At 43.8% G+C, this 27,438-nt stretch overlaps 1 protein-coding gene across 8 annotated transcripts in view; it reads right to left on the bottom strand.

The window, feature by feature from the left end:
- The window catches only part of PALM2AKAP2 (PALM2 and AKAP2 fusion), a 282,463-nt gene that overhangs the window by 98,677 nt on the left and 156,348 nt on the right, over positions 1-27,438 (bottom strand). For all 8 annotated transcript variants that reach the window (XM_059657607.1, XM_059657610.1, XM_059657608.1 and 5 more), the window contains one exon: positions 19,881-19,966. In XM_059657607.1, the coding sequence (XP_059513590.1) occupies positions 19,881-19,966 (86 nt within the window). The remainder of the gene's footprint in view (positions 1-19,880; positions 19,967-27,438) is intronic.

The raw sequence follows: 27,438 nt of genomic DNA, 5'->3' as shown, positions 1-27,438 counted from the left end.
GAAGGAGGGAGACACGCTGGAGATGGGAAAGGCTGGCTTTACTACCCCGCGCATGCGTATGGCTTCACCACATCATATGTGCTTTAACATGGTAACAGTTATCAGAGCCAAGAATGTTTCATGAAAGAAGCATTTAGTCTCCTAAATGCACTTTAGAAGCACATTTGAAGCAAATAAAGGGCTACTAATTCTGTGAAAGAAATATAGCTGGGATTTGTAAATATTGAATGTTCCCAAAGGCCCTGCACCGTTCAGGACACAAAACCTTCAGTGGAAATTTTGCTTGGCCAGAGAGGAGAATAAATTTCTCTCACTACGTCCTAAGCGTACATGCTGCTCATGTTGTCGCCGCCATGCTGCTGGCCCACTTTAAACCATGCCCTGAGCAAGAGTGGCTTCTGGGAGGCCCAAAAAATAGAATATAGTTAATTACTAGAGAAACACCAAAAGTAGAGTTTATGTTTCTGGGAAGGGAATCAGCCTAGACACAGATTGACAAAATCTCTTCTCCCCAACCTGAAAAAAAAAAAAAAAATCTGGCAAATAATGGTCCAACAGTAGCCGCATGCCCCCAAGCGTGGAAGAAGAGTAGCTGCTGAAATAAGCCCTGTGAGTGGCTCAGAGAGCTGATCTGAAAACCCAGAGGAAGGGCCAAGCCTGGTCCCCCGAAAGAGAATTTGCCCACTTCACCTTCAGCCAGGAGAAAGAACAAAAACACCGGTTGGGTGTGCTCCTCAAGGGCTAAATGTCTCCCACAGAAAATGAAGCTTGGTTGGGAGGTGAGGGGACAGAATAAGAGGGAACAGCAAGCAAAACACTAAAAGGGCTGGTCCACGTCAAACCAATAGCCCCGAATCTGTAGGGTTTTCCCGCTAAGCACCAGGCGTGGTCACTGGAAAGTTAGAAACAACCCCGATCCCAAGGGCATCCCCATGGGACTAGATGCAGGACTGAAAATCTGAGAGAAGAAACAGCGAGGGGAAATATTTGCAGCAGACAGGACAAGGGGTTGCCATCTCTCATCTGCAGAGTTCTTACAAATTAGTAAGAAAATTGCCAACTTCCTAATAAAAACAAACAAACCAGTAGTTTATAGAGAGACAGAGACCCTGTCATCTGAGAACCCTGGGCTCTTGGACTGTGTTTACTCCTGTTCTTGGCCTAGTTTGTAGTGCCTGCCTTTCCTTCATTTCCTCTCCAGGCTCTCCAGCTTCCCGTGCCCGTGTGAGCTCCTTTCCTGCCTGTTCCCCATTTATTTCCTTTCCCTGCATCCTCACACTTGGCCTTTCCTTTGCCAAACCCTCTAACATAAGGAAATGGTGACCTGATGACCTTCACCCCAGCCTCTTGAGCCTCTTTCTTCAAAAGACCTTTTAAAAACACTGCAACAAAACATTCCCAAGCCCAAGCAACATTTGCCCATCTAATGGCGTTCATTCTGTCCCACATTGTAACTGGGCCGTGCCTTCTCTCCGTTGTCAAAGTGGCCTCATGTCATCCAGACTGCCCACTGTAATATGCACTGGGTGGTACCCTTATAAAGAGAAAGTCATACATGATTCCACTCTCAGATCTTCCACGGAAAACAGCAACTTGGGAAGCCCCGTGCCGGACGGGATGGAAGAAGAGGCTATTTGTGGTGGGGAAGAGAAGGGTGGGAAAGGGAGAGAGGGCAGAGGGCAGCCCTGGTCAGGGAAGCAGGCCACAGGGGACTACTGTGGGTCCCACATCTCGGTTCCAGAGGCCTCGAAGCTCATGTGCTCACGACAAGAACATACTCAAGTACATATTTCTTGGATAATTAACAGAAACAAAGCCCTCTGAGGCTCCGGGTATTTGTTTATCTCATTTATCAACTGAAACATTTAAAAAGTCCAGTAAACACTCTGGAGCTCATGGCCTAACAAAGACACAGCATAAAACAAGGTACTTTTTACGTAAAGCCCTGGACTTAAATATGCCAAATATACTTGGAATGTACACAGCTGATCGCAGATAGGAAGCTGGGAGGCTGCGCCCAAGGCCCGGGACAGCTTTCTGGGTAAACACGGTGAATTTGCTTCTCATTCAGGATCTGGGCTTTAAATGCAAAACCACCTTTCTTTCCAATGATGCTTAATCCCATGTCAATTTTAGGTAAGATAAGAATTATTTTTTAGTCTTAAAAAAATGGGACTGTAACGTTTTTCCAGTAATTCCCAAGTGTTTCCCTTAGAACTTTTAAGTACAGGCTGTTAATTTATGGAAAGAATTCGAAGGATTTTCAGTAATATGGCAGGTAGGGGGAAGACAAAATCTTGACATTTTAAATTGTAGTCATTCTGATTATCATAGAGGTAGTCTTTGCAGTTCTCTCTGACTTACTCCTCAAATGTTTTACTATTGAGAACTACCCACTGAAAAAAACAGGCTTTTCCCTTCTACAATGTTGAACATAATTACATACCCTAACATTAATGTACACTCATTAATTATGATGGAGAAATATTAAGAAGGCATTTTTAAGTTTGTATACACAAAGTAAGATAATTACTTACCTAAGTAACCACTAAGATGATGAAGTATTAAGATCATTTAAGTATGAAGAATGTTAATAGCTTCTTCTACAGCCTATTAAAAGCCTCTTGGAATGGGACTTTGGCCAATGTAAAATCCCTTTAGAAACCACAATAGCCTGTGATAAAGTCAACTAAAGCAGACATATCTACATAATCTGTGAAGATGCTCCAATTCCTTCAGTAATTACCTTTGCGCCCAGCGGCATGGGTCAGTGGTTGAGCGTCTGGTTGACCTTCAACCTATGAACCAGGAGATGACATTTCAACTCCCAGTCAGAGCACATGCCCAGGTTTCAGGCTCAACCCCCAGTGGGGGGCATGTAGGAGGGAGAAGACGATTCTCTCTCATCATTGATGTTTCTATCTCTCTCTCCCTCTCCCTTCCTCTCTGAAGTCAATGATAATTTTAAAAAGTAAATACCTTTGCCTTCTCTCCAGCTCCCTTTTCCTCTCCCTCTCCTCTTCTCTCTTCCTCTCCTCCTTTCTTCTTTCTTCTCCCTCCCTTCCTCCCTCCCTCCCTCCCTCCCTCCCTCCCTCTCTTCTGTCCTTGCTTCCTTCTGTCCTTCCTTCCTTCCACCACCCTCCCTCCTCTCTCGCCTCTTCCCTTTTCTTTTTAGACCACTGTCCAGTTAATGTTATGAGCAGTCATTACAATCACAAATACCTTAAGAAGCCAGAGAGCGTACGTGAGTAACGCTGCCAGGTCTCAGACACAGTTTGCGCCTGCTGTAAAGGACTCAGGCTCTGAGGAGCCCGAGGGCCGGGCTGCTAAGTAATTCATAGACCGGTTGAGATAAGATAGGCGAGTACGGAGAGGAGAGTGTGCATTTAGATACAGGGTTGCTGCCGCTGCTCCTGTTTTACATCCGGCATTTTCTTTACCTGCTTGGGATAGGTAAGGGCGTATCAAAGTGTCGGAGGCATGAGAATTAGAGCAAGGAGGAAAATTACCTGTCACCTAAGCCACTTTCCTCATTTTACAGTGGAGCAAAGTATCAGTGAAAAACAGGGTCTGGAGCCAAAGACCTGGGTTCGAATCCTGATCTGTCTCTTACTAGCTGTGTGAACTTGGAGAGCTGCTCAGCCTCTCCATCTCTCAGAATCCTCATCTGTAAAAGGCACAGCACGGGCACATCTATAATATAAGATTGTTGGGAGCCCAATGAGATCATCCTTGCAAAGCTGTAAGCTCAGGGCCAGCCACAAGGCATGAGTTCCATGTCAGTTGTTACCGATGAAGCAAGTGAATCCTAAGTGGGGCGGGGACAGGGCTTGTGCAGAACCACCAGCAAGAAGGGGTCAAAGTCAGGGCTCAAACCCAGGCCCCCACACTCCCTGCTCAATGCTATTTTTTTTAGTATATATTTTTATTGATTTCAGAGAGGAAGGGAGAGGGAGAGATAGGAGCATCAATGATGAGAGAGAATCATTGATCAGCTGCCTCCTGCATGCCCCCCCCCACTGGGGATCAAGCCTGAAACCCGGGCATGTGTCCTGACCTGGAATCCACCCAGTGACCCCTTGGTGAATGGGAACACACTCAACCAACTGAGCCACACCAGCCAGGGCTCTTTGGTATGTTTATTATTTCTAAAAAAACAATAAACAACAATAACATGGGATGGTGAGAGGAAGCCCTGGTTCATTTGGTTGTAAGGCCAGAGTCATATCGATGGCCTACTTCTAATAATCTTGGCAATAAGGCCAGACAAGTGCAAAAGCAGTGGCTACCGTCATTATAGGCAGCCCAGACACGCAGGATGGCTGTGCTCTGGGCACGGTTACACGTCTACCAGCTCTATCACAGTATCCTAGAAATATTCTTCTCTTAGTCTTCTTGCCCATGGTTTTGCTTTGAATTTTATTAAAGCCTCCCATCCATTCTCAATATTCTGGACTACTCTGCAGACAGAAGAGGTTGCTGTGGACCTGAATTATCAGAGAGGGGAAGAGAAGGCTCCATGTTGACACCCCTATGTGCTATAATTTGCGGCCACTTCCTGAAGGAGGCCCCTTGCAGGCACTGTATGGAGGGCATGGTTCCTACAAGGTGGAACCATCATATCCCAGGGAGAAGCCCTGCAGGTGAAATGAACAGAATTAGTGCCCCCACCACCTGCTCCCTCTTCTTCTAGCTTAGCTCCACCCATTGCTTTCATCTGTCCTGGGATCACTCAGTTTGCCCTGAATCCACCAGCTCTTTAACTCCTCAGCTCACACTCTGCTCCTTACCTACAAAGTCTTCCTCATCAGTCACGCCCTATCCAACTCCTGCCCCCTTCAAGGCCTTTCCTTCGCCTTCCCCCAAGACTGCTGTTCCCCAGGGCCCATTCACAGTCTTCTTCCCCCCTATTCCCATTATCCTGATCCTTCCTTAGACAGAGGTACTCGGTGCATCCTGAAGTCCTACCTGGAACTCAACATCAAGCCCACATATTTCAACCACTCCCACCCCCCGTCTTCCCTGTATTTCCTGATTTAAGAATCCCACAATCCTCGTAGTCACCCCGCCAAGACAGGGAGTAAGAGAGGAAACGAACAAGGAAAGAAGAAAAAAGCAAAGAAGGAAGAGAGAGAGGAAATGAGGAAGGAAGGAAGGAAGGAAGGGAGGGAGGAAGGAAGGAAGGAAGGAAGGAAGGAAGGAAGGAAGGAAGGAAGGAAGGAAGGAAGGAAGGACCGAAGGAAGGAGAAAAGGGAGAAGAAGGGTGAAAGAGGAGAAGAGGAATGGTAGGTCAACAACTAGTACAGGATAAGAAAGTTTGATAAAGTCCATGTGAGTAAAAGGTTTATTTTACTTTTAAAAAATTTGTAATGGATTTCAGAGCTGGAAAGGGAGGGAGAGAGAGAGACATCAACTTGTTGTCCTACTTATTCATGCATTCATTATTTGTTTCTTATATGTGCCCTGACAGGGGATCAAACTTGCAACCTTGGCATATCATGACTATGCTCTAACCAACTGAATACCAGGCTGGGGCAAAAAAGGTTTATTTTAATAAACTGTCAAATACAATAAAAAATGCTTAGAAACAGGATGCATTTTTTTATTTGAAAAAGAAAAAACATTCTATACCTCTTTTGCAATGTCATTTTCTTAAGAGGGATTTTCCTATGTCACTCATGGGATAAACTTAAATAAACTTGAACATTTTTTCATATTTAGGTTTTGTTTATATTGTTTTTTGCAGGAACCAACATTTTTAAAGCACATCAAGAATAATTTAAAAATGACTCAGTGGACGAATATTTGCCTATTTCTCAATTTAAGTAAGTTTATATTTTCAAATTTTCCAAAGAATTTATTGACATTAATTTGAAAAATCACCCTCAAAATTTGAACCTGTTTAAATGTGGTATGCCACATATCAGAACATGCAACGCAACATTCAGCAAGTTAATATTTTTAAACCCAGATGTTAACAAATGCTGTGAAACACTGATATGCAGATATCTTAGGAACAACTAAAAGAAGAAACTGCCCCAAGCGCAGGCATGGTGGGTACAGTGGTTTCTTAATAGATACTGCAGGACATCTGTGTGCTGTGTTTATTAGGAAGGTCTATTTATTCATTATAGGTGCAGCTTTCCTTAGTTACCGAAGAGGCGGCTCTGTTTCATCAGATTCATAAATCACTGCAGTCGAATGATAATGAGCAATGTCATCTGAATGTTGATAGGATGAAGAGCCAAGGGCAAGCCTGAAAAACAGCCAACCCCCTGGAACAAAAGCCTAGCTTTATCCCCCCTGGTAAGCGCCCGCTCTGCATCTGAAGAGCAAATGCAAACAGAACTACCCAAAAGCTTCCTTATGGATCAGGAGCTGTGAGTCCTACTTTATATGTCTGCATATAAACATCATCATTTTGCTCTACCAGGCAAAGTCATGAAGAGCAAGGGCTGCCTGGTTGGACCCGGGTTCTGAGACTCCTTGCTGTATGTCTTTGGACAAGTTACTTAGTCTCCCTGTACCTTTTCTTCCTCTTTAAATTGCAAATACTCATAGTACCCATCTCTTAGGGCTGTGATAAGAATTAATTCATATAATGCCCTAAGCACCCAGGGCAGTGCTTGACACACAGAAAATTTTCAATGAGTGGTACCGATTATTCTCCTTATTCATTTTTTCTAGACTAAAATTGATCATGTTAGATATCTAAATGCACAGTCTGTGAGCATAGGGAGTGTATGGCGACCGATTCAGTGTCCCGCTCTCTTGTCCAGATCCCTTCGGGAAAGGGAATGAGGACTGTCATTGCCGACACCATTTTCTGTTTCGGAAACAGGCATCGAATGCCGAGCTAAATTAAAGGTCACATCTCCCTTGCTGGTTTCTGAGTAGAAGCCACCGTTACGATGGTAAGAAGCTCAAGTGACCTCAGAATAGCCCAGCTCTTGGTGTGAAAATCTATTGGTGTGAACAGCCTGTTCCCTAGCGCACGAGTCCATCATTTTGTCTGAGCACGTTTTCTCTTCTTTACTAGAATGTGCAGTTTACATGTGTGTCATGATTTTCACCATCTTCACTACATGTTTTCACTGCACAGAGAAAACCAAGGAGGAAGGCCATTGGAGGATGGATACAGAAAAGAGACGGAAAAGGAAGGTATCTGATAATTTATCAAGAAGTGCGATAGATGTTCACTGAAACTTTTTTTTTAAAAAAAATGTATTTTATTGATTTTTTACAGAGAGGAAGGGGAAGGGATAGAGAGTTAGAAACATCAATGAGAGAGGAACATCGACCAGCTGCCTCCTGCACACCTCCCACTGGGGGTATACCCGCAGCCAAGGTACATGCCCTTGACTGGAATCAAACCCAGGACCCTTCAGTCCGCAGGCCGACACTCCATCCACTGAGCTAAACTGGTCAGGTCACTTAAACTATCTTAAGTGCTTAGAGACCTGTCTGCTTATGAATCCAACAGATATTCTTGAGAATTATACTCAAAATTTATGAGGCTTCTGTGACACCTGGCTTGTTTCAGAAGGATAAGGCCTACTGTAAGTGACCACGAGTTATTTTAGGAATAACTTGTGACCATTCCAACCCTCCTGGACACTGGTAATAATTTACTCATAAATTAACTGGATAGGCAAACCTCTGCCTAAGTGGGAAGCAGATTGGCAGCCTTCCAAGAGCACCAAAGACCAATGGGTTCTGCCAATGGGCTCTATGTTTGGTTTGCTTGCCTTTGTTCTGTGGGAAGTCACAGACTTTGGTATTTGCAAGTAAGCTCTGTTTCAAAGGTAATTAGACTGCGGCATTATCTCATAAGAACACAGACTTATCTGACGTGCATGGACAAAGACTATTTCTAGAGCTTTATCATCATTACATTATGTGCTCCTACCACTGGAACTCTAGAAATATACACAGGAGGAAACATACTGGTAGAGTCTGGAAATACTTGTGAATATGTGACAATTTTTGCTGGGAGTATCCAGGCCAGTGTCCTCTATTTTAGGAGGTGACCCCTCAGAAAGAGGTGATTTTTACCAAGTCAAAGAGTTGATAAAAGCACACACAAAAATTCACCAACATTTAAAACATTGGGATGATGAAGCTATCTGCAGAAAATGAAATCAGGCCAACACCAATAGTCTTCCTGATTGTCTAACCACTCTGCTGTACACCCAAAACTAATGTAAAATAATATTGAATGTAAACTGTAATTGAAAAAATTTTTTTGGTTATTCCTCACCTGAGGATATTGATTTTTAGAGACAGTGGAAGGGAAGGAGGGAGGGAGCGAGAGAAAGATGAAGGGAGGGAGAGAAGGATGGAGGAAGGGAGAGAGAAACAGAGAAACACTGATGTGAGAGAAACACATCAATTGGTTTCTTACAGCATGCACCTGACCAGAGCTGAGGATTGAACCTGCAACCCAGGTATGTGCCCTTGAACAGAAACTGAACCCAAGATCCTTCGGTGTGTGGGTCAATGCTCTAACCACTGGGAAACACCAGCCAGGATGAAAACAATTTTTAATTAAAAAAAAAAGACTTCCCAAGCCCTACCCATAATCCTCTTGAATTTCAAATGAATCTTGATTAATTGTGCAAACCTAGGAATCTCGTTATTCAGATTTGTATCAGCTAATCCATAATGGCAGGGGAAGGCAATGAAAAGAAATGGATGGAACTAGCCAACTGGAAAGAACCGTTAGCAGATTTATCCGAGTAGTGCACAGCACACAAAATGACAGCTCAAAATTTGGCTAAAGAGCGGTATTCTTTCCAAAGAATATTGATTGGAGGAAAATTGAGCAATGTGTTCAAAGACAAGATGAAACTGTTGCTGATCACTACAGTCATTTAAAAAAGACATTCTTACAGTTTGCAGGCACTGAGAATGTCAAGAGAGAGGAAACTTCCTTTTAATAATACTACATTTTCAAATGGATCAGATGATGAACCTAGTGTTCTAGTAAAAAGAAACCTACTTACCCGGGTCACTATGGATACTCATGATTTAGTTAATCTGGCCAGTCAATTATCAAAAACAACAGAGAAAAATAACAAAAGGTAAATGAACCAGGCTCTGAATTATTGAATTAAAGCAACTCAAGTCATGAGTTTACAATTACAGTGAACATGCCCATGGGAACTGAAAATCTGAAAGGGTTTTCTAATAACTGAAAAACTGGAATTTGCAATTGTTGCAAAAAACCTAGACACTGGGGAAAAGACTGCCATAAGTGCCGGGAGCCGGTCCATCCTTGCTGTTTCAAGGGACCTGGCATATATGGCATACTGTTCTTAATATGTTTGCTCACCTTCTTGGCACTATGTGTTTTAACCAAGGTCACCTCTCTGAGAAAGGTTGTTTCCCCAGGTAGGGATTTTCCCCTGAAGTTAGGGAGGGAATAAAACCCCTTAACTAAGTGCCAGGCGGGTAATTAATCACTTTAACTACGAACAATCATGCTTAAGCTACATAATCTTTACTCCCTGGAATGGAGATAAGAAACGCCCTAACCTTTGGAATAGAGATTGATAGGATTGGAATCAACTGGTATAAATACAGATGTAACAAGACAACAGGACACAGAACCTAGACAGAACCTAGACACAGAACCTACACAGAACCTAGAGACAGAAGAACTTCGCTGGAGAGAACATGGCAAAAGATCCTCGACAGAAACTGGCCACAGAACCTAGAGACAGAACCTAGTGAGAGAACCTGGCTGAAGAACCTAGACAGAACCTGGCTACAGAACCTGGATAGAACATGGCAAGAGAACCTGACTAGAACCTGGTGACTGAACCTGGCTGGAGAACCTAGCGAGGGAACATGGACACAGAACCTGGCTGGAGAACCTGGAGAACCTGGCTGGAGAACCTAGCAAGAGAACATGGACACAGAACCTGGCTGGAGATCCTAACCAGAACTTGGCTGGAGATCCTGGCTAGAGATCATGGCTAGGCTGCTGACCAACTAAACGCTGTCTCCGTGTCATTCCTTCTTCGCCGATCCCGTCCACACCTTTGGGGACCCCTGGACCTGCTGGGGTTGGATCCCAGCCCATAAGCTCAACTGGCTACTGGGAAAACAGCAGTCTGTTGCTGTAATACCAACAGGACGAAAATGGGATAGGGCTACTCTGAGGATAAAAGCGAGGCTCTCCTCTCCCAGGTACTGAATGGAGGGCCTTACCAAAATGGATTCTAGAACCACCACCACACACACAAAGTCCTACTTTTAGTGCAGCTGATATTACATTGCAAACACTGATGAATGGCCTAATTACAATATCATGGTCATGGTTCTCCTTGTCCTGTGGTGGCACTGTTCACGCAGCCTTGGGGACTGCAAACAGCGAGGATCCTGTCAAAACTAGAGCAGCTGGGCAACATGTACACATCTGGGGTAGGTTCATATGGTGAACTCCTAGATATGGATACTGAAGCTCTTCAGCTCCTTTATGTTGGGAACAAAGAAAGCATTCTCTACTAGAGTTTCCTAATAGTACCAGAATGTTAGGCGAAATAGCTAACCATCCATGTAATGCCTTCATAACTTCAAGAAGTCCTGATTGGTTGGAACAGACTGGGAAGGAAGACTGGCATTTACTGTAGCCCCTCATGGAACACAGTGGCTATGTGGTACCAGTCTCTGGACTTGGCTACTACCCCCAGGTTGCATAGGAAGATGTACTATCAGGTACCTGTGGGTGCAAGGATATATTTGCCCTTCAGTTGCCTCTGTTGCTCACCTCCCTTGTATGAAAGCATGTTTTGCATTGGCATGATCACTCAGCAGCTATTTTTGCACCCTCCTTAGGAAGTGAAGATGTTATTGCTCATATCGAAGCTTTAATTAACTAAGTTCACTTAACAAGCTCTCAGTGACAGTCATCAGAGCTGAACTCTAATAAACACTGAAATGTCTTCAATGGGAAAAGCTGCCTTACAAAGTAGATGGCATTAGATATTATCACCGCATCTCAAGGCGGCACCTGTGCCATTACAAAAACAGAATGTTGTGTTTATACACCTGATGAATCTGGAAAGATGACATCTATTTGGGGATAGATGCAAAAACAGATAAAATCCCTGAGGGATCCCACTCCATGCAATATCTGAAACATACTAATATTAAAAAAATTATTTACTGTTTATGTACAATTCAAAGCCACTCCTGCCCCATCTTTGGGATTCTTGTGCTTTCACTAATAGTACAATTAATTTGCCTTCATTAGTACTCAAAGAGAGAGGTTAACAAGTGTCTCTACCTGGGTTCGCAGACTCACTTCGAGATCTTTGATGAGTCACTTAACTTTACCACTTTTCACCTCACCTGTACAATGGGATTAACACCAGTTCCTCCTGCTCAGCGTTGTTTGGAGGATTATATGTGATGGTACATGTAATTGCCTAGTGCAGAACTCTGCTCACAGCAAATGCTCAATCAGCATTAGGTGTTATCGTTGGCAGGAGAACATGGTGCCGAAATAGAGTGGCAAAGAAGAAGGTGCTTGACATTGTTCATTCATCAGGAATATTCCTTATCTATCCATAGATCACTGAGAGCTATCAATGGTTGTGACTCTATTTCTTTGACTTTTATTTTATTTGACACGTAGGGAGTAACCCATAGGAATAATAATCAGCAATACTGATACAGCATATTGCAATTTACAGCAGGGCTTCTCACATCCGTTACCTTGTCATAATGCAAAATGCATATTTAAAAAAAAATGCAAGCCCTGGCTGGTGTGGCTCAGTTGGTTGAGCATTGTCCCATGCACCCAGAGGGCTTTGATTTGATTCCCAGTCAGGGCACATGCCTGGGTTGTGGGCTCCATTCCCAGTAGGGGGAGTGTAGGAGGCAGCCGATCAATGTTTCTCTCTCTATCTCTTCCTCACCCTTCCTCTCTCTCTCAAGTCAATAAAAACATATTTTAAGAAAATTCAAGACAGTGCCCTAACTGGTTTGGCTCAGTGGATAGACCGTTGGCCTGCAGACTGAAAGGTCTCAGGTTCGATTCTGGTTAAGGGCATGTACCTTGGTTGCGGGCACATCCCCAGTAGGGTGTGTGCAGGAGGCGGCTGATCGATGTTTCTCTTTCATCGATGTTTCTAACTCTCTATACCTCTCCCTTCCTCTCTGTAAAAAAATCAATAAAATATATTTAAAAAAAAGAAAGAAAATTCAAGACAGTGATTCTCAAAGAGGGGGGACTGTGAAAATTTACCCAGATAGTCCCGGTATGCATCCTACCACCCACTGCCAACCCCCTCTGAGATCCACCATTCTACTTTCAAGGATTTATTTTTAAAAATCTACAATAAAGTATTTCCTTTGGCAAGGAAGCAAATTTAGAGCAATCTTTATGTATGTACTCAATGTAGAAAGGACTTTTGTCCCTAATGTGTCTTTTTGTCCAGAGCCCCTGCACGAAACAATTCTCAATGTCGTCATCATCGAATACAAAGGGCAACTGGCTCAGCAGTGCTGGCAGCAGAAGTCCCTCAGCAGGATGGTGATTTAAAAGCCGCCTCCAAAGAAAGCTGTAACCTGTGGCCTCTATTCACGCCGGAAGAGTCTAAGTGCTTCCCCCCTGTGTAATGGAGAACATCTGCCCTCCCCGAAGAGCAATCTCTGTCCCAGCAGTAAGTTTCACATAGAGACATGCAACAGCCTTTGTAATGTCGCTTGTCCATGTCCCTGATTAGGAAACGTGTCCCTTTTAAATGGTTTTACAGCCAGAATCTCCCACTTGCCTCAATGGTACCCATCTTGTCTCTTGCCTATATTCAAGTGAGAAATATTTTATATGCGGTTTCACCAATTAAGCAAGGAGGCCATAGAAAAGGTGGCTCTAATGCCATGATGACCTACATAAACAAACCAAATCGGAGCCTGTAAATGCCTGCAGGGTAGGAAATCAAAGCACTAAGGACAACCAGTCACAAACAGCCAAATAGGCTTTAAGCTGCCACCATCAATCATAACTTCAGCCTACCTTCACTTATGCATTTTCTCTATAAACGTCTCCCCCCACCAACAAACTGCTTCTTAATGGCAAGGACGTTGAGAAAAGCAAAAGCAAGAAGGGTCAAGAATAATGCAAAACTGAGGGGGTTGGATAGGAGCGGATAGGAGGCTGCTGCTAAAATACAAAAACTGGCCCGCGAGTCTCCAAACGGGCTCTGCATTGCCAAGGGCATCAAGTCTGGAAGGATCTTTGAGGGTCATTTGATGACACTTCATTTCCAGCTTCTATGCTGACTTTAGAAAAGTGACCTCCACAGAAGACATCTCCATGGCCTCCACAGCACACAGATTCATTATGCCCGTGCCCCTATGTATGAAATACCCTTTCCTGGTAGGTGGGAGAAAAAGGAATTGTGTAACTCAGGATGTGAAGCATTCTTTGGAAATAAAAAGTTTTTATATCCCCCCTCAAACTCTTAAAATATTCAGCATGCCTCAGTTTATGTTTTAACAATGTAAATAAGTACAAGGCTTTTTTCTAAGAAAAGTTCCAGTGTACTAGAATTTTCTGTGCTCCTTTTTGTTAATACTTAGTTTTTAGTCTTTTTATATAAGATAAAAGGGCAAGGTAAAGATAACATTTAGGATGTAGTTGGTGTATTTGATTAAAATAGCAGCCAAATCACATAATTTCTACCCAGGAGATGTTTCTTCAATATACATTAATGTAGGTTTAACATGTGTCAATGTAAGAAACATTCAAACCCATAGAGAAATTTTGTGAGTTTATTGGAGCCAAACTGTTGACAATTGCCAGGAAGCAAAATCTCAATAGATTGAGATAATGTTCTGAGAAAGGCAGTTTTGCACCTTATTTTAAACATTACAACCAAAATGGGAGACATAAGTGGGTTACTTAAAATCCACTGGTGATAGATTAGGGAGGTGGGAGAGAGCCACATATTTCTTTTACTTAGGTGGGTATAGGATAGATAACAGCCAACAATTAACTCAATAACAATGAGGGGATTTGTGGTCTCCACAGAGGCATTGCCTGAGCTTTGAGGGGTCCGGAAAAAAAGGAAAATTACTTTGACATTCCAAAGATATGTTATCGTAGATGCAAAAAGATAACAGACAAGCTCAGTTAAGGTAAAGATGGGCCTTTGTCAGGAAAGATACCAGCCTAGGACATGACTACCCACCATAAACTGCTGTTAGTTAAAAGCTTTTAATTTCAGACCATCCTTTGTGGTTCCTTTAAGTCTCTGAGTATGCAAGGCTGCCACATAGGCCTCCCCTGAGCTGGTCAGGTTTAGTGTGTGTCCCCTCTTCGCCCACACATAGATTGATGTAGTTTTGAACAGTCATCAAATAAACGAAATCTAAGAAAACAATGCAAAGCCACACAGGTGAATTAAACCACCAGGATGTTGGCACTGGGCAGTTCAACGCTCCCCAGAAGAAAGGAAGCTCAGTGACCAGCAAATGCTTTTAGCACGTAGCAGCTTACTAGTAACTTGATTTGGGAATGTTGCTCGTATGTAAAGCTTGCCTTGCCCAGAGGATATTAAAATGCTCAGTTGAAGTTTAGCCATCTTACAGGCTGTTTACTATTAACAGGATGTGTTTAAAATCCCTTTGAGAAGACAACTAGAGATTATTGCATATAAAACATACCACTCTGGTGGCTGCTCAGATCTGGAGGGAGAAGCGAATAGGGGATTGGTGTTTAATGGGGAGGAGGAGAGAATAAGGAATTAGTATTTAAGGAGCAGAGTTTCAGTTTGGGATGATGAAAAAGTTCTAGAGATGGATGGTGATAATGGTTGTAAAACAGATATATGATATAAACGTGGCAGAACTGCGGCACACTTAGAAATGATTAGAAGGGGAAATTCTATGTTATGTAAATTTTACCACAATAAAAAAATATAACATGGCCCCTGGCCGGTGTGGTTCAGTTGGTTGAACATCACTCTGTGCACCTAAATGTCACTGGTTCGATTGACTCCCAGCCAGGACACAAGCCCAGGTCGCAGTTGGATCCCCAGCTGGGGCATGTGTGGGAGGCAACGGATAGATGTTTCTCTTTCACATTGATATTTCTCTCGCTCTCTCTTCCTCTCCCTTCCTTTCTCTCTAAAAATATCAATAAAAACATATATTTTTTAAAAAGAAAAGGGATTGATGAGATTGATAAGACCTCCCAAACCCTGGAGGCAGGGGGGCGGGGGGGGCGGGGGTGGGGGCGGGAGGGAGCGGTGATCCTAAAGAGGAAAAGTGGATTTCTCCCCCTCCCTCCACAGTCAAGAAAAATATCCCTCACCCAGAAAACAACATATGTGTGTGTGTGTGTGTGTGTGTGTGTGTGTATGTGTGTGTATATACATATATATATATATATATATATATATATATATATATATATATATATTTTTTTTTTTTTTTTTTTTCCTGACTGGGCACCTGCAATGGGAGGGTGCTGTGTGTGCTGGGAAATTTAACAAATTAACAAACTATGGAGCCCACCCTTCAGCAAATAAAGAAAATCAACTCATTAAAAAATGAACTACACACAAATGGCCAATAAGCTCATGAAAAGATAGCATCATTAACCTTCAGGAAAATGCAAATCAAAACCACAGTGAAATGCCACTTCACAAACACTAGGATGGTTACCATCTAAACACAGATAATAGCAAGTGTTGGCCAGAATGTGGAAAGGTCAGACCTCTCATCCATCGCTGGTGGGAGTGTAAAATGGTGCAGCCACATTGGAAAACCATCTGACAGTTCTTCAAAAAGTTAAACACAGATTTACCATATAACCCAGCAATTTTACTCCTAGGCACATGCCCATGGCAAATAAAAACGTATGTCCACACAAAAGCTTGCTCATGATTATTCATAGCAGCAGTATTCATAACAGCCCCAATGTGCAAACAACCCATCACCTTATGAATGGACTAAGAAACAAAGCAGAACACTGGTATATGCAGCAAATGAAATGCTATTCAGCACTAAAAGGAACTGAAATAGTGATAGAAGCTATAACAGAGACAAACTTCAAAAACACCACGTTGTGAAGAAAGCCTGACACAAAAGACCACATGTTATACAATTCCCTTAAATGAGCCGTCCAGACAAATCTATAGGACAGGAAATAGGTTAGGGTTGGCTTGGGTTAGGGGTGAGAACAGAGATTAACTGAATTAGGACATGAGGGATGTTATTGGAGTGATAACATTGTTATAAAACTGGATTATGGTGAAGGTTGGTAAATTTACTAAAATTTTTTAATTGTACACTTAAAAGTGTGAATTTTATGGTATGTAAATTATAGACCTCAAATGAGTTGTGTTTTTAATGAAAGGAATGGTTAAAAAATGAGGATCTAATTTAGAGGATCTAACAAGGGAACAACAAAACACTGAGGCAGGTGGCATATGAAGGGTAAGTAGGAAGGAAGCCACAAGAGAAAGACCTGGAGGTGAGAATACAGGGGGTGGATTTGAGGAATCCAGGGGTCCAGCTTAACCGCAGTAAATAAAGATTGATCTTCATTTGTTCTTTCAAAAATATTGACACAATATGCTAGACACTTAGCTAGGTGCTAGGGATATACGCCCTTATAGAAATTATATTCAAGCAGAGGAGACTGGATATCCAGAAGAGTAGGAACAGCCCTGGCCAGTTTGCTCAATGGTTAGGCCTGCAGACCTAAGGGTTCCATTCCTGGTCAAGGGCACATACCTGGGTTGCAGGTTCGATGTGCAGGAGACAATAGATGTGTCTCCCACACTGATGTTTTTCTCTCTCTGCCTCTCTCTCTTCCTCCTCTCTCCCTTCCACTCTCTCTAAAAATCAATGGAAAAAATATCCTCAGGTGAAGATTAATCAAAAAGAAGAAGAAGGAGGAGGAGGAGGAGGAGGAGGAGGAGGAGGAGGAGGAGGAGGAGGAGGAAGAGGAGGAGGAGGAGGAGGAGGAAGAGTAAGAACAATTCTTAGTAGATCTGAGTGTATTCGTTTCCTGTGGTTGTCATAACAAATGACCACAAACTTGATGGCTTCAGACAACAGAAATTCATTTTCTCATGATTCTGGAGGCAGAAACCCCAAATCAAGGGGCTGGCAGAGCCCTGCTGCCTCCGAAGGCTCTAGGGGAGTACCTCCCTGCGTCCTCCAGCTCTGGTGGCTCCATGTGTCCAGTGGCTTAGCCTGCACATAACTCCAATCTCAGCCTCTGTCTCCTCACATGGCCTTCTCCATGTGTGTTTCTTCTTCTGTCTCCTATGAGGACATGTGCCACTGGACTTCGGTCCTACCTGGTTAATCCAGGATGATCTCATCTTGAGAACCTTAACTTGATTTCATCTGCAAAGACCCTTCTCCCTGATAAGGCCATATTCACGGGCACCAGGGTTTAGGACTTGGACGTATCATTTCTGGGGGAGGAAGGTTCACAATTCCACCTTTTATACTGAGTGATTTAAAACTATCAGGCAGGCCATCGGATGCTCCTGCCTACATTACATCAGTACATTCAGAGAGTGTTTTTAATGTAAATGCTCTTACTTCAAGGTTCCTCAGAATGACACACGTTAGTTTACGAATAAATTCACTCATCTGAGTCACGTATATTTTTAGAAGCATGAATTTGTCATTTCACAATAAGATATGATGTTAAAAGGCTACATAGAAAAGAAAAAAAACCCACATTCAGACAATTACAACATTGCAAAAATTTTTGCACCTTTTTCAGAAGAAAAATTTTTAAGCACAAGAGGAGTAATATGGAGGAAACCAAACTACGTCAGTGATTTCTGCTGTTATTCCCTTTGGGAAGTGTCAGTGAATCGGGTTTCATTGTAATTAATGTTTGAAGAGAATGTTTTGTTTTTCCAGGGCCAAAGGAATACATCAGGAATGACTGATATTGTAAGTATATGTGAGGTAGCTATTAGAAACAGGAATAGCTATAGATACATAAATACATAATGAGAAGCCTGTAGTTAATTAATGAACATTAGACACTTTTAGAAACAGAAAAGATAGTATACCGTAAGGTGGACAAAAGAACAGTATGGATACAGAAAGCAGTGTGGGGTGGGGAACAGCATGACAACAATGGAAAAAAATGATGACTGCAGATTAATTGAAAAACCTAATGGAGAAGAACTAAACAGAAGCATTCCCCTAAGGTACATCCACCTAGAGGTTTCACAAATCCTTCAGTGAGAAGAGACTGGCATTGATAGAGGAACTTAATAATATTTGTGCCAATTTATTAGTGTATTTAAATATATATCTATTTTGCCTAACTTGTTAAAGTGTACGGTGTTCATGCTTCACAGTGGGTTCGGTTAGGTTCTTGTGAACGAAAAATCCTTTGTTCTTATTAAAAAAATTTCACATATATGCATAACCAATGGACACAGACAATAGTGTGGTGAAGGCCTGGGGTAGGGCAGGGGCTGGGAGGAGGGTGTAAAGAGAGAGAAAATTGGGGAACATCTGTAATATCGTCAACAATAAAATTAAATTTAAAAAAGAAAAATAAAAGCGAAGGAAATGAGAATGACATCTAAATTGGGTAGACCCAAATAAAACTTCAGCCAAGATCCTGGTACTAAGGATAAGTAGACTGAATAAGTAGCAACCTTATAAAATGGAACTCGGGTAAAACATGCCTCTATTCAATTACGCCATTTGCATTTATAAAAATAAACCCCAGTCTTTCTGATCCTTTAACTATCTTCACTACATTTAAGGATCAGAAACTAAAAATAATTCTTAAAATGAAACTATTTCTTAAAATGATGACAGAAAAGAATTCTTAAAATGACCACTAAGAAACTAATTCTGAAAATGATCACATTCTAAAATAGCATATTTAAATCCATCAAGTTTTACTATCAGCACCCATCCCTTCTATTGACAGACTTCTGAAACTTCTCCATCTTTGTAATAAAAGCCAAGGAAACACCAACACATGACTGCAATTTATATTATTGTTTTTGCAAAGTCTGCTAAACAGGATTACAAGCAAAGGAACTTTTAGTGCTGGATACTTAGATTAGTAGTTGACTTTTTTGACCAATCAGGCCCCATCTTTCATCTAATTCCACTGTGGTATTTTTGTTTGCTTGCTCTAACACTTTTAACATAGATAATGTAAGTTCAGCTTTCGCATTACAAAGGAAAGCTTGAATAAATTCATCCTGTATATTATTTGGCCCAACCTCTACTAGTAAAACCAGGAATGAAATATTTCTAGTTATATCTCAATATAAAAGGGGACATCACTTTTTGTTTTGTGCAGAAAAATTCCTAAGTGACATATACGTAAATTCTAATCATTCAAGCAAAAATGGTAGAGAGCCCTCCCACCCCAGCCTTTGTTAACTGAAACATGACCAGGATTCCAAGAGAGAGAACAGTTTCTCTGTGTCTAATCAAGTGATAGAGGGGAAGCGGTTGAGTCTGATCAATTTTGCTATGAATCCCTTAATCGAGGCAATGATTACAAATGCCTGCACTTAATTTGAACAGTGATAATTAGGTTGACTTCCAGATGACTCATTTTGTCAACCTTTGGCCATCGGGGTTCCAGCTGGAGTGGCCATGTGCTGCCTTCCCGCTGACATCAGTGGAAATCTTGAGTCAAGATCAAAGCTACTTGATGACTCTCTGACCTTTCTTCACAATGCACAGTGGGGCCCATTTTCTCTGCTCAGAATTTTCAGATTTGTTTCACTGCTGAAACTTCAGTGAATAGAGGGGTGACCGAGCTCATTTTACCCCCTAGAAGTCTGCCACTGGCTTGCTTTCCTCTAGAAACGCGCTTTAAGAATCAAACTAGAGAAAGGATGCCTTACCTTGATAGTCATGTCTGCGCTGGATGCTTCTGTGGCATCGGAGGCTGCCTCATCGCCCTTCACCACCACGTTCTCCCACCCGACTCCTGGAAAATAACAGAACAGTGGCATTGGAGCCAAGTGCAAGCAGCTGGCATGGATAGACACACCTGTCATTTGCAGATTCTAATTCCATGTGACTTGTAAAAGATACCGATGCTCATCCCCAGCACCTTACCTGCCTGGCAGTGGTACCCCACACCTTACCTGCCTGGCAGTTTCTGGGAAAGCTTCCTTTCAGAAGTGCGGGCAGTCAGCACCTCCTTTGTTTTTACTTAACCTCCAGCTCTGGAGTCCATTGTCTGAACCCTGTGTCTTACAGACAGTTCTATTCTTAGCCTCAAGAAGAGGTTGGAACGCACTCCTTAAGAATCCAGGCCTCACACTGACATCTTACTTAGGGCTTACAATGAATCCCAGAACACGGACACATGCACGTCCGAATCTAATTCAGCACCCATAGAAACAATTCCAGATTATTCACTGTCCCACATTCCACACACCTACTGGAAGTAACTGAGCTTTCACACTCACTTGTAAAATCTACATATGCTTTCTCTCCAAGTCTTTGTTGTTGTTGTTAATTCTTACCTGAGAATATTTTGTTTCCATTGATTTTTTTTTTTTTTTAGAGAGAGTGGAAGGGATGGGGAGAGACACAGAGAGAAGAAACATTGATGTGAGAGAGACACAGCATTTACTTGCTGATGCAGGACCTTCCAAGCACCCTTCCCCGTTACCACGGCGAGTGGTAATGTTCCAAATAGTGGCGATTCTATCACCCTGAGTGCCAGCGTGGGGGTAATGCATAGCGGAGACACAGCCAACCCACAGCGGCCGTGCAGGATGAGTGAGAACAAAACCTTTACTGTTTTAAGCCACAGGAGTTGGGGCTGTTTATTACAGCAGCATAACCAAGCCCAGTCTTGGGAGAAGAAGGAGCCCTCCCAGACATGCCTTTCCCTTCCACCAGTTCCCATTACAGAGAGTTCTTTACAGAAATCCATGTCTATCCTCTAATTCAACTCTGCCATTTAAGTCTTGTCTTGTCAACCAATTTATAATGATCCATACTTTCTACTTCTGTGGGGCCAGTCTCTGTTGCCACTGTGCTCAGTGTATCTCATGAAGGTGTGCATCTCAAAGACAAGGACATAAGCCTGCATAGTCACACGTGCCACTGAAAACTCCTTCAGTCTCCCATGCAGTACAATATGGCCCCACACTTTAGAAAGCCCCCCAGAGTCACCTTCTGTTCTAGCCTCAGAACAGACCATTTCTTCTGCAAAGTATCAGATGATGCTGTTGGCTTGTACAAAGGATCGTGTTGTACAATAAATATGGATCTTGAAATTCTAGAATTTTTCAGGGTTTGAAGATACTTGGACTCTGAGAGACTGAAGGAGCCGTGACTGAATGTGCAATCAGCAGATTAACACCTCCCTTGTCATCTTCACACTGGGGTGTATAATTTAGGGTACTTTTGGCCACAGGTAATAGAAAGTCTATTTCATGGAGGTTTACACAACAAAGGATTGACTGGCTCAGAAGAAGAAGTCCCAAGGTAGTGTGGCACCACGGGTGGTTAATTCAATGGCTCCATGGCCTCATGGCCTCAGTTTGATCTCTCTGCAATTTTTTTTAACTTTTCTCTGTGGTCCCAAGATGGACACAGCAGTCCCATGAGTCATGAAAACATCCAGAGGCAGGAAAAAGGAGGAGTAAATAAGCCTTTCACAAAAGCACCCTCCCCACCCCCCTGAGCTGACCTCTGGAGTCTCACAGGTCAAAAACAAACCGTAAATCTATCCCCAAACTGAACATGGGAAAAGGGTTGACTTGGAGCTAATTAATCAAGATTTACCCCCTGGGTTGGGGAGGGTCTCAGCCTTCTCTGAGCAAACAGCCACCTGGAAGATGAACAAAAGCACTAAACAGGATCTTGGCCGGCAAGAAAGGACGGGAGACATTGACGGCCATCACAGAAGCAACCAGTGGTCTGCCACCAGACGACATGTACAGATTGCAATGGCAAACAGAATTGCTTACACTTTAAAAATTTCTATTTTCTGTTCTATTTCTGTCAATAGTTTAGCTAGAAATAGACACTCGAGTTCATATAAGTTAAACACTCAGGTGATGTCAGGACTCAGCCTTACCTTCCTGTGGCAGCTCCTTGGAGATGATGTCTTAGCTCAAGGACAGAGTGACATTTCCAGCTCCTCCCTCCACTGTGAATGCACAGCTCTGATCCTTAGCCTCACTTACTGGGGTGCTCATTAGGGCCTGAGCAAGGGGAGCCCTTAAGTGTGTCTGTCTGCTGATGTTTGCTCATCAGTGTTGCCTGAGAGAGCCCTTACCAACCAGCTGGTAAGCACTAGTGGGCAGGACTGGGCTTGACACCCCGTATCACCCAGGTGTCTGCTAAATGAGAAATGTGATTTGGGGGCATCCAGGTTGGAGGGACAGGGGCTTCCGAGTGGGGTGAGGGGGAGAGGCAGAGAGTGCTCAAAGGATAAAAGAGGAACCCTAAGGAAAGGGTGTGGAGGGCAATGGAAATAGTCGCACCTCCAAGTTGATTCACTCTAGACGCTGAAGAAACAAGCAGACTGTGATCTGTCTTGTCCTCCAGAGCCAGGCCAGGCCTGGTGGCCCTGGACACTTGCCAGCAAACCCAGAAATAGTAACATGGAGGTGTGGTCACCAGATACAAAAGGTCTGGGTGGTAAGACCCTGAGCACTTTGAAGATAGGACTGTCCATTCACGGGCCCGACCCCCAGGCCCACCTTGCTCCTCAGTCACCCCCGGGCACAGAGCAGGGAGCATTACATATTTCCCTAACTGAACCGGAGTTGGAAGGGGCCTTGAGGCTGCCTAAGCTTCTTTCTCATCAGGATAGAAGGCTGCTCTGCATGGCCTTTTCCTGGCCATGTTCCTCACCACCTCCCAAGGTCAGGCTGGAATGGACTGTCTTAAGAAGAGCTGAGCCACAAACAGCCTGGGGAGGAAAACATCCCAGATGATGACCTATGTAGCCTGGTGTAAGGAGGAACAGGGGACAATGCAGGGCCTTCATCAGCTGGGAGTGTACCTTTTGCTTCCAGGGGTTTTGGTAAAGCCTTCTCAGATGCATCCAACCTTCTTATCCATCCTGGCTATTCTCCTTCTCATCACACCTCTGCCTCAACCCCCATCAGCCCCTTGACCGAGACACAGCCATAGAACTGCAAGAAGCCTGGAGCCCAGCCCTCCGTGTTCCAGTGAGAGAACCGAGGACTTGAGATGGGAAAGAGTGTGTCAAGGGATCATAGAAAGTAGCTGGGCAGCTGGGACCCAAAGAGACTAAATTACCAGATTGCCAAGACAGGGTTCTTCCTGGGGCCCAAATTATATTAAGTCCATTTTACAGATAAAAGACAGACCCATTGTGAAATCATTTTGCTTGGTCACAATGAAAAGAATGGGGTTAGGGCAGGGGTGGGCAAACTTTTTGGCTCGAGGGCCACAATGGGTTCTTAAACTGGACCGGAGGGCCGGAACAAAAGCATGGATGGAGTGTTAGTGTGAACTAATATAAATTCAAAGTAAACATCATTACATAAAAGGGTACGGTCTTTTTTTTTTTTTTTTTTTTTAGTTTTATTCATTTCAAAGGGGCCGGATCCGGCCCGTGGGCCGTAGTTTGCCCACGGCTGGGTTAGGGCCTGGTTCCCACCACATCTTAGCTCTCTTCCTTGTCTGAGTCTCCTCACAGAAGGCCTCAGCACAGAGACTTGCTCAGATATTTCTCTTCTTTTAATTGTCTTTGATTCTGGTTTTAAAAGATCTCACTTTATTCTTGGAGGAGTTCTCAGCGGGGTGGTCATTAAAACTTAGCGGAACTGCAGAACAATGATTTGCCTTTACACACTGGGCTCTGGGAAACCCCACCCAAGGATAAGCTGATGGGGCTGCTTCCTGGAGATGGGAAGCCCTGCCCTGGGGTTGGAGGAGGAGAGCAGGATGTCACCCCACCCAGCCCGCCCCACTGCAGGTGGCGCATCCCCGTCCCTGAGCCCCAGCCTTCTCTTCCTTGGCACAGATGTGAGGCCAGGCCCTGGGCCTCTAGGAGCAGTGGTGGCAGGCATGTCCCCTCTCTTGGCGCCTCTCCCTGAGATGAGCTCATTGGGGAAGAGAAAGGTCCGCCCTTGGATGACAAGTTATTTTCCTCAAACTCACCCAGAGGTTGTTTCCCCTCCCCCACCTACACATCCCTGAGTGAGGGACGCCTCTTTGGGTACCTCTGAGGGCTAGATGTTCAGGTTGCTCAAGATGTGCAAAGAAAAACCTCAATATCTTGCCCAGTGTGCCCCCTCCCCCCCACATGCCTTCTCAACCCCATTGCTCTCCCCACCAACATGGCCACAGTAATACCGGTCCTGACAGCTAAACTGTACGGAGGACAGACTGTAGGTCAAGGACTCTATGTATTTATGTATACCATCTCATTCAATCCTCATACAATACAGGTACATGAGGCAGGTACAATATTAGCCCCACTTTACAGAGGAGAAAACTGGGCTTAACAAAATTAAAATGGAACTACTAAGTAATGGAACAATACTTAATCCAAGCACTCTGACCTCAGAGGCTATTTGCTTAACCAGTAACCTCACTACCATTCAAAAGCTTAGCATTTCTCCTATTTTTCAGAGATAGGAGAACAGAAAGCTTGAGGATTCTCTTCACAGACAGAATATTTTCTTCCCTGTGGTTCCAAAGAGCTCACAATGCACAGATCATCAAAGGTTATGGTGAGGCCGAGAGAGAGAGAGAGAGAGAGAGAGAGAGAGAGAGAGAGAGAGAGAGAGAGAACCATGACTGGCACTGACCCAATCCAGTGCAGTTGAGCACCATTTACCAAGGGTTTACAGGGCCTCTCGGTGGCAACTAGGATGGGCAAGTCTCCTTTGATGTAGGAAGAACTCCAAGGCATGGCTCTTGGAATCTTGGAGTGATCTAGCTCTGCAGAGGCTGACCTGAGCAGCAGAAAATTTGAAAGATGGAAGAGAATTAAAACTAGGAAGCACCTACGAAACACCAATCAGAAAGAACATATGCACCCCTATGTTCATAGCAGCCCTATTTTCAAATAGCTAAGATCTGGAAACAGCCCAAGTGCCCATCAGTAGATGAATGGATAAAAAGCTGTGCACATTTACACAATGGAATACTATGCAGCTGAAAAAAGAAGGATCTCGTACCCTTTGAGACAGCATGGAGGGACCTGGAGAGTATTGTGTTAAGCAAAATAAGCCAGTCAGAGAAAGACACATATCACATGATCTCACTCATATGTGGAATCTAATGAGCAAAATAAACTGATGAACAATAGTTCCAGAGCCATAGAAGCACGGAACAGACTGACGAATCTCAGAGGAAAGTGGGGGGAGGTAGGGTCAGAGATTTATAGGGGGCTAATGGGAGAAAACGGTGACATCTGTAATTCTTTCAACAATAAAGATACATTTTTAAAATAAAAATAATCTAAAACTATGCACCACCTAGTGCCTCTGAGCTCCACCTTGAGTTTAGACCCCCAAGAAAAAACCTGGACAGATGTTGGGTGATGTGAGAAGCGGCCGTGCATAGGGAAGATGTGGAAACGTGTGGCACACTGGGCTGGAAAACAGTTTGCTGCTTCCACCTGGCCCTTTCCCTGTAAGCGCAGGCTGAGAAGGAATGACGATGATGATGAGAATATTACTAATGACAGCAATCATTTCATGAGCACTTAGTTGTGCTATGTTTAACATATATATTTTTACTAATAGTAAAAAATTACAAATAAAGTAAGCACTACTTTTATCCTCATTGTCCAGATAGCAGAAATGAGGCTTAGAGAGGTAAATAGTTTGCCCAAGAACACACAATAAGCAGTAGCAGATCTGGGATCTGGAGAAGGCTCTCTGGAACCAGTGCTTACACTGCCACACGCTGTTGTTAATCACCTCTGCTAACCAAGATGCTGTTGATTAGAAGGGCAAGAAGGAACACCCCTCCTTGAGAAGATATGTGCATACATGGACCCGCTCACCACATGTATATATTCTATGTAAGCACATGCATACACAGACATCTATGCGCATGCCTGTGTGCACACATGCAGACCCACATGTGCACACGCGCATAACCCATGTGTGCATACACACATATGTGTACCAGGACATGAAGCTGCAACAATTTCTCAGCTACCAGTCACTGTCCACTCTGCAGACTGGGACCTCCCTTGAAGGAGAAAAGACCCTTTCGCTGTCACAGCATCTGAGAGCAGGTCAGGAAACTGGTGTTGCACTTCCAGCTCTACCCTCGAGGTGCATCTTAATCATCCTTCCTTCTGTGAAGGGGGAAGCAGACAGAATAGCGTGAAAATGAGAGGACAAAGGGATCATGATGTAGTGTTTAAAATGAGTGAGATGACACCCTTGAGGCCCAAACCAAGTTTCAAAATGGTTTGTTTGGCTGGCCTGAACCATTCCTCAGAAATGAAACCTGCAAATGCAAGGGGCTGTTCACATACAGGGTCCCTACACAGAGGTTAGAGAACCAGCAGCTTCAAACCGGCCTACTCTCAAATTAATCCGAAGATGATACCATTTAGAGGGGCTCCCCCCCAAGTCCAATAAAGGGTTCTGTTAGATTCTCTACGACATCCTAATTATTCAGCCTGTTTTTCCTAGGCTGGAAAGATGTTTGATATTTATTTCTGAATAATGTGTAAACAACGTGATGCAAAACTGAATAAAAACCCAAGCTGCCATCTTGGGTCCAGTTTCCCAGCAGGGGAGATGCACTGCTTCATTAATAATTAAAACAGCAGGCGATGACAGGGGCGTATTTAAGGTCCTTGGGATCTTTGCAGGGGTCAACCCCCTCACTGGTATGATGTGACCTTCCTCTCTTGGCGTGAAAAGGGTGCTGTTGGACTGAAGGCTCAGTGGAGAGAGCATGGCCCACAGAGACATGAAGAAGCGGGTCTCTTGCCCACCAGACCCCTCCCTCCAGCCCTCTGAGCCAAAGTCTTCCAGCTCATATCTGCTTCCATAGCATCACCATCGTTATTTCTCAGACACATAACTGGTCACATTTCTCCCCACCTCGACCTCGTTCCCTGCATTTCTGCTGTGTGCCAGGCACTGTCCGTGGGCTGGCGACACCCAGAAGGAGGGACCTGGTCCCAGCCCTCAGAGAGCTGGCCACCAGGGAGGTGGTTTTCTCTCTGCGCCATCTGATTTCTAGCACTGCTCCATTCCTCACTATATGGGGCCTTCCTCCGCTAGGTGGTCAGGATGTTACATTTCCTCCCTGAGTTCTGGGCATCCTGCCAGCACAGCTTCCTTCCCTCCCGTGTGTGTGTGTGTGTGTGTGTGTGTGTGTGTGTGTGTGTGTGTGTGGTTGGGGGGGGGGTTTGCTGTGGTGGTGTCAGGTGACCTGTGGGAGCTCACCCAGCCATTCAGAAAACCCAACTGAATCAAGTAG

The sequence above is a fragment of the Myotis daubentonii genome, chromosome 11, assembly GCF_963259705.1.
Source record: "Myotis daubentonii chromosome 11, mMyoDau2.1, whole genome shotgun sequence".
In the NCBI taxonomy this organism is placed as follows: domain Eukaryota; kingdom Metazoa; phylum Chordata; class Mammalia; order Chiroptera; family Vespertilionidae; genus Myotis; species Myotis daubentonii.
The sequence above is the reverse complement of the archived record's forward strand: the minus strand, read 5'-3'. Positions and strand labels throughout refer to the sequence as shown.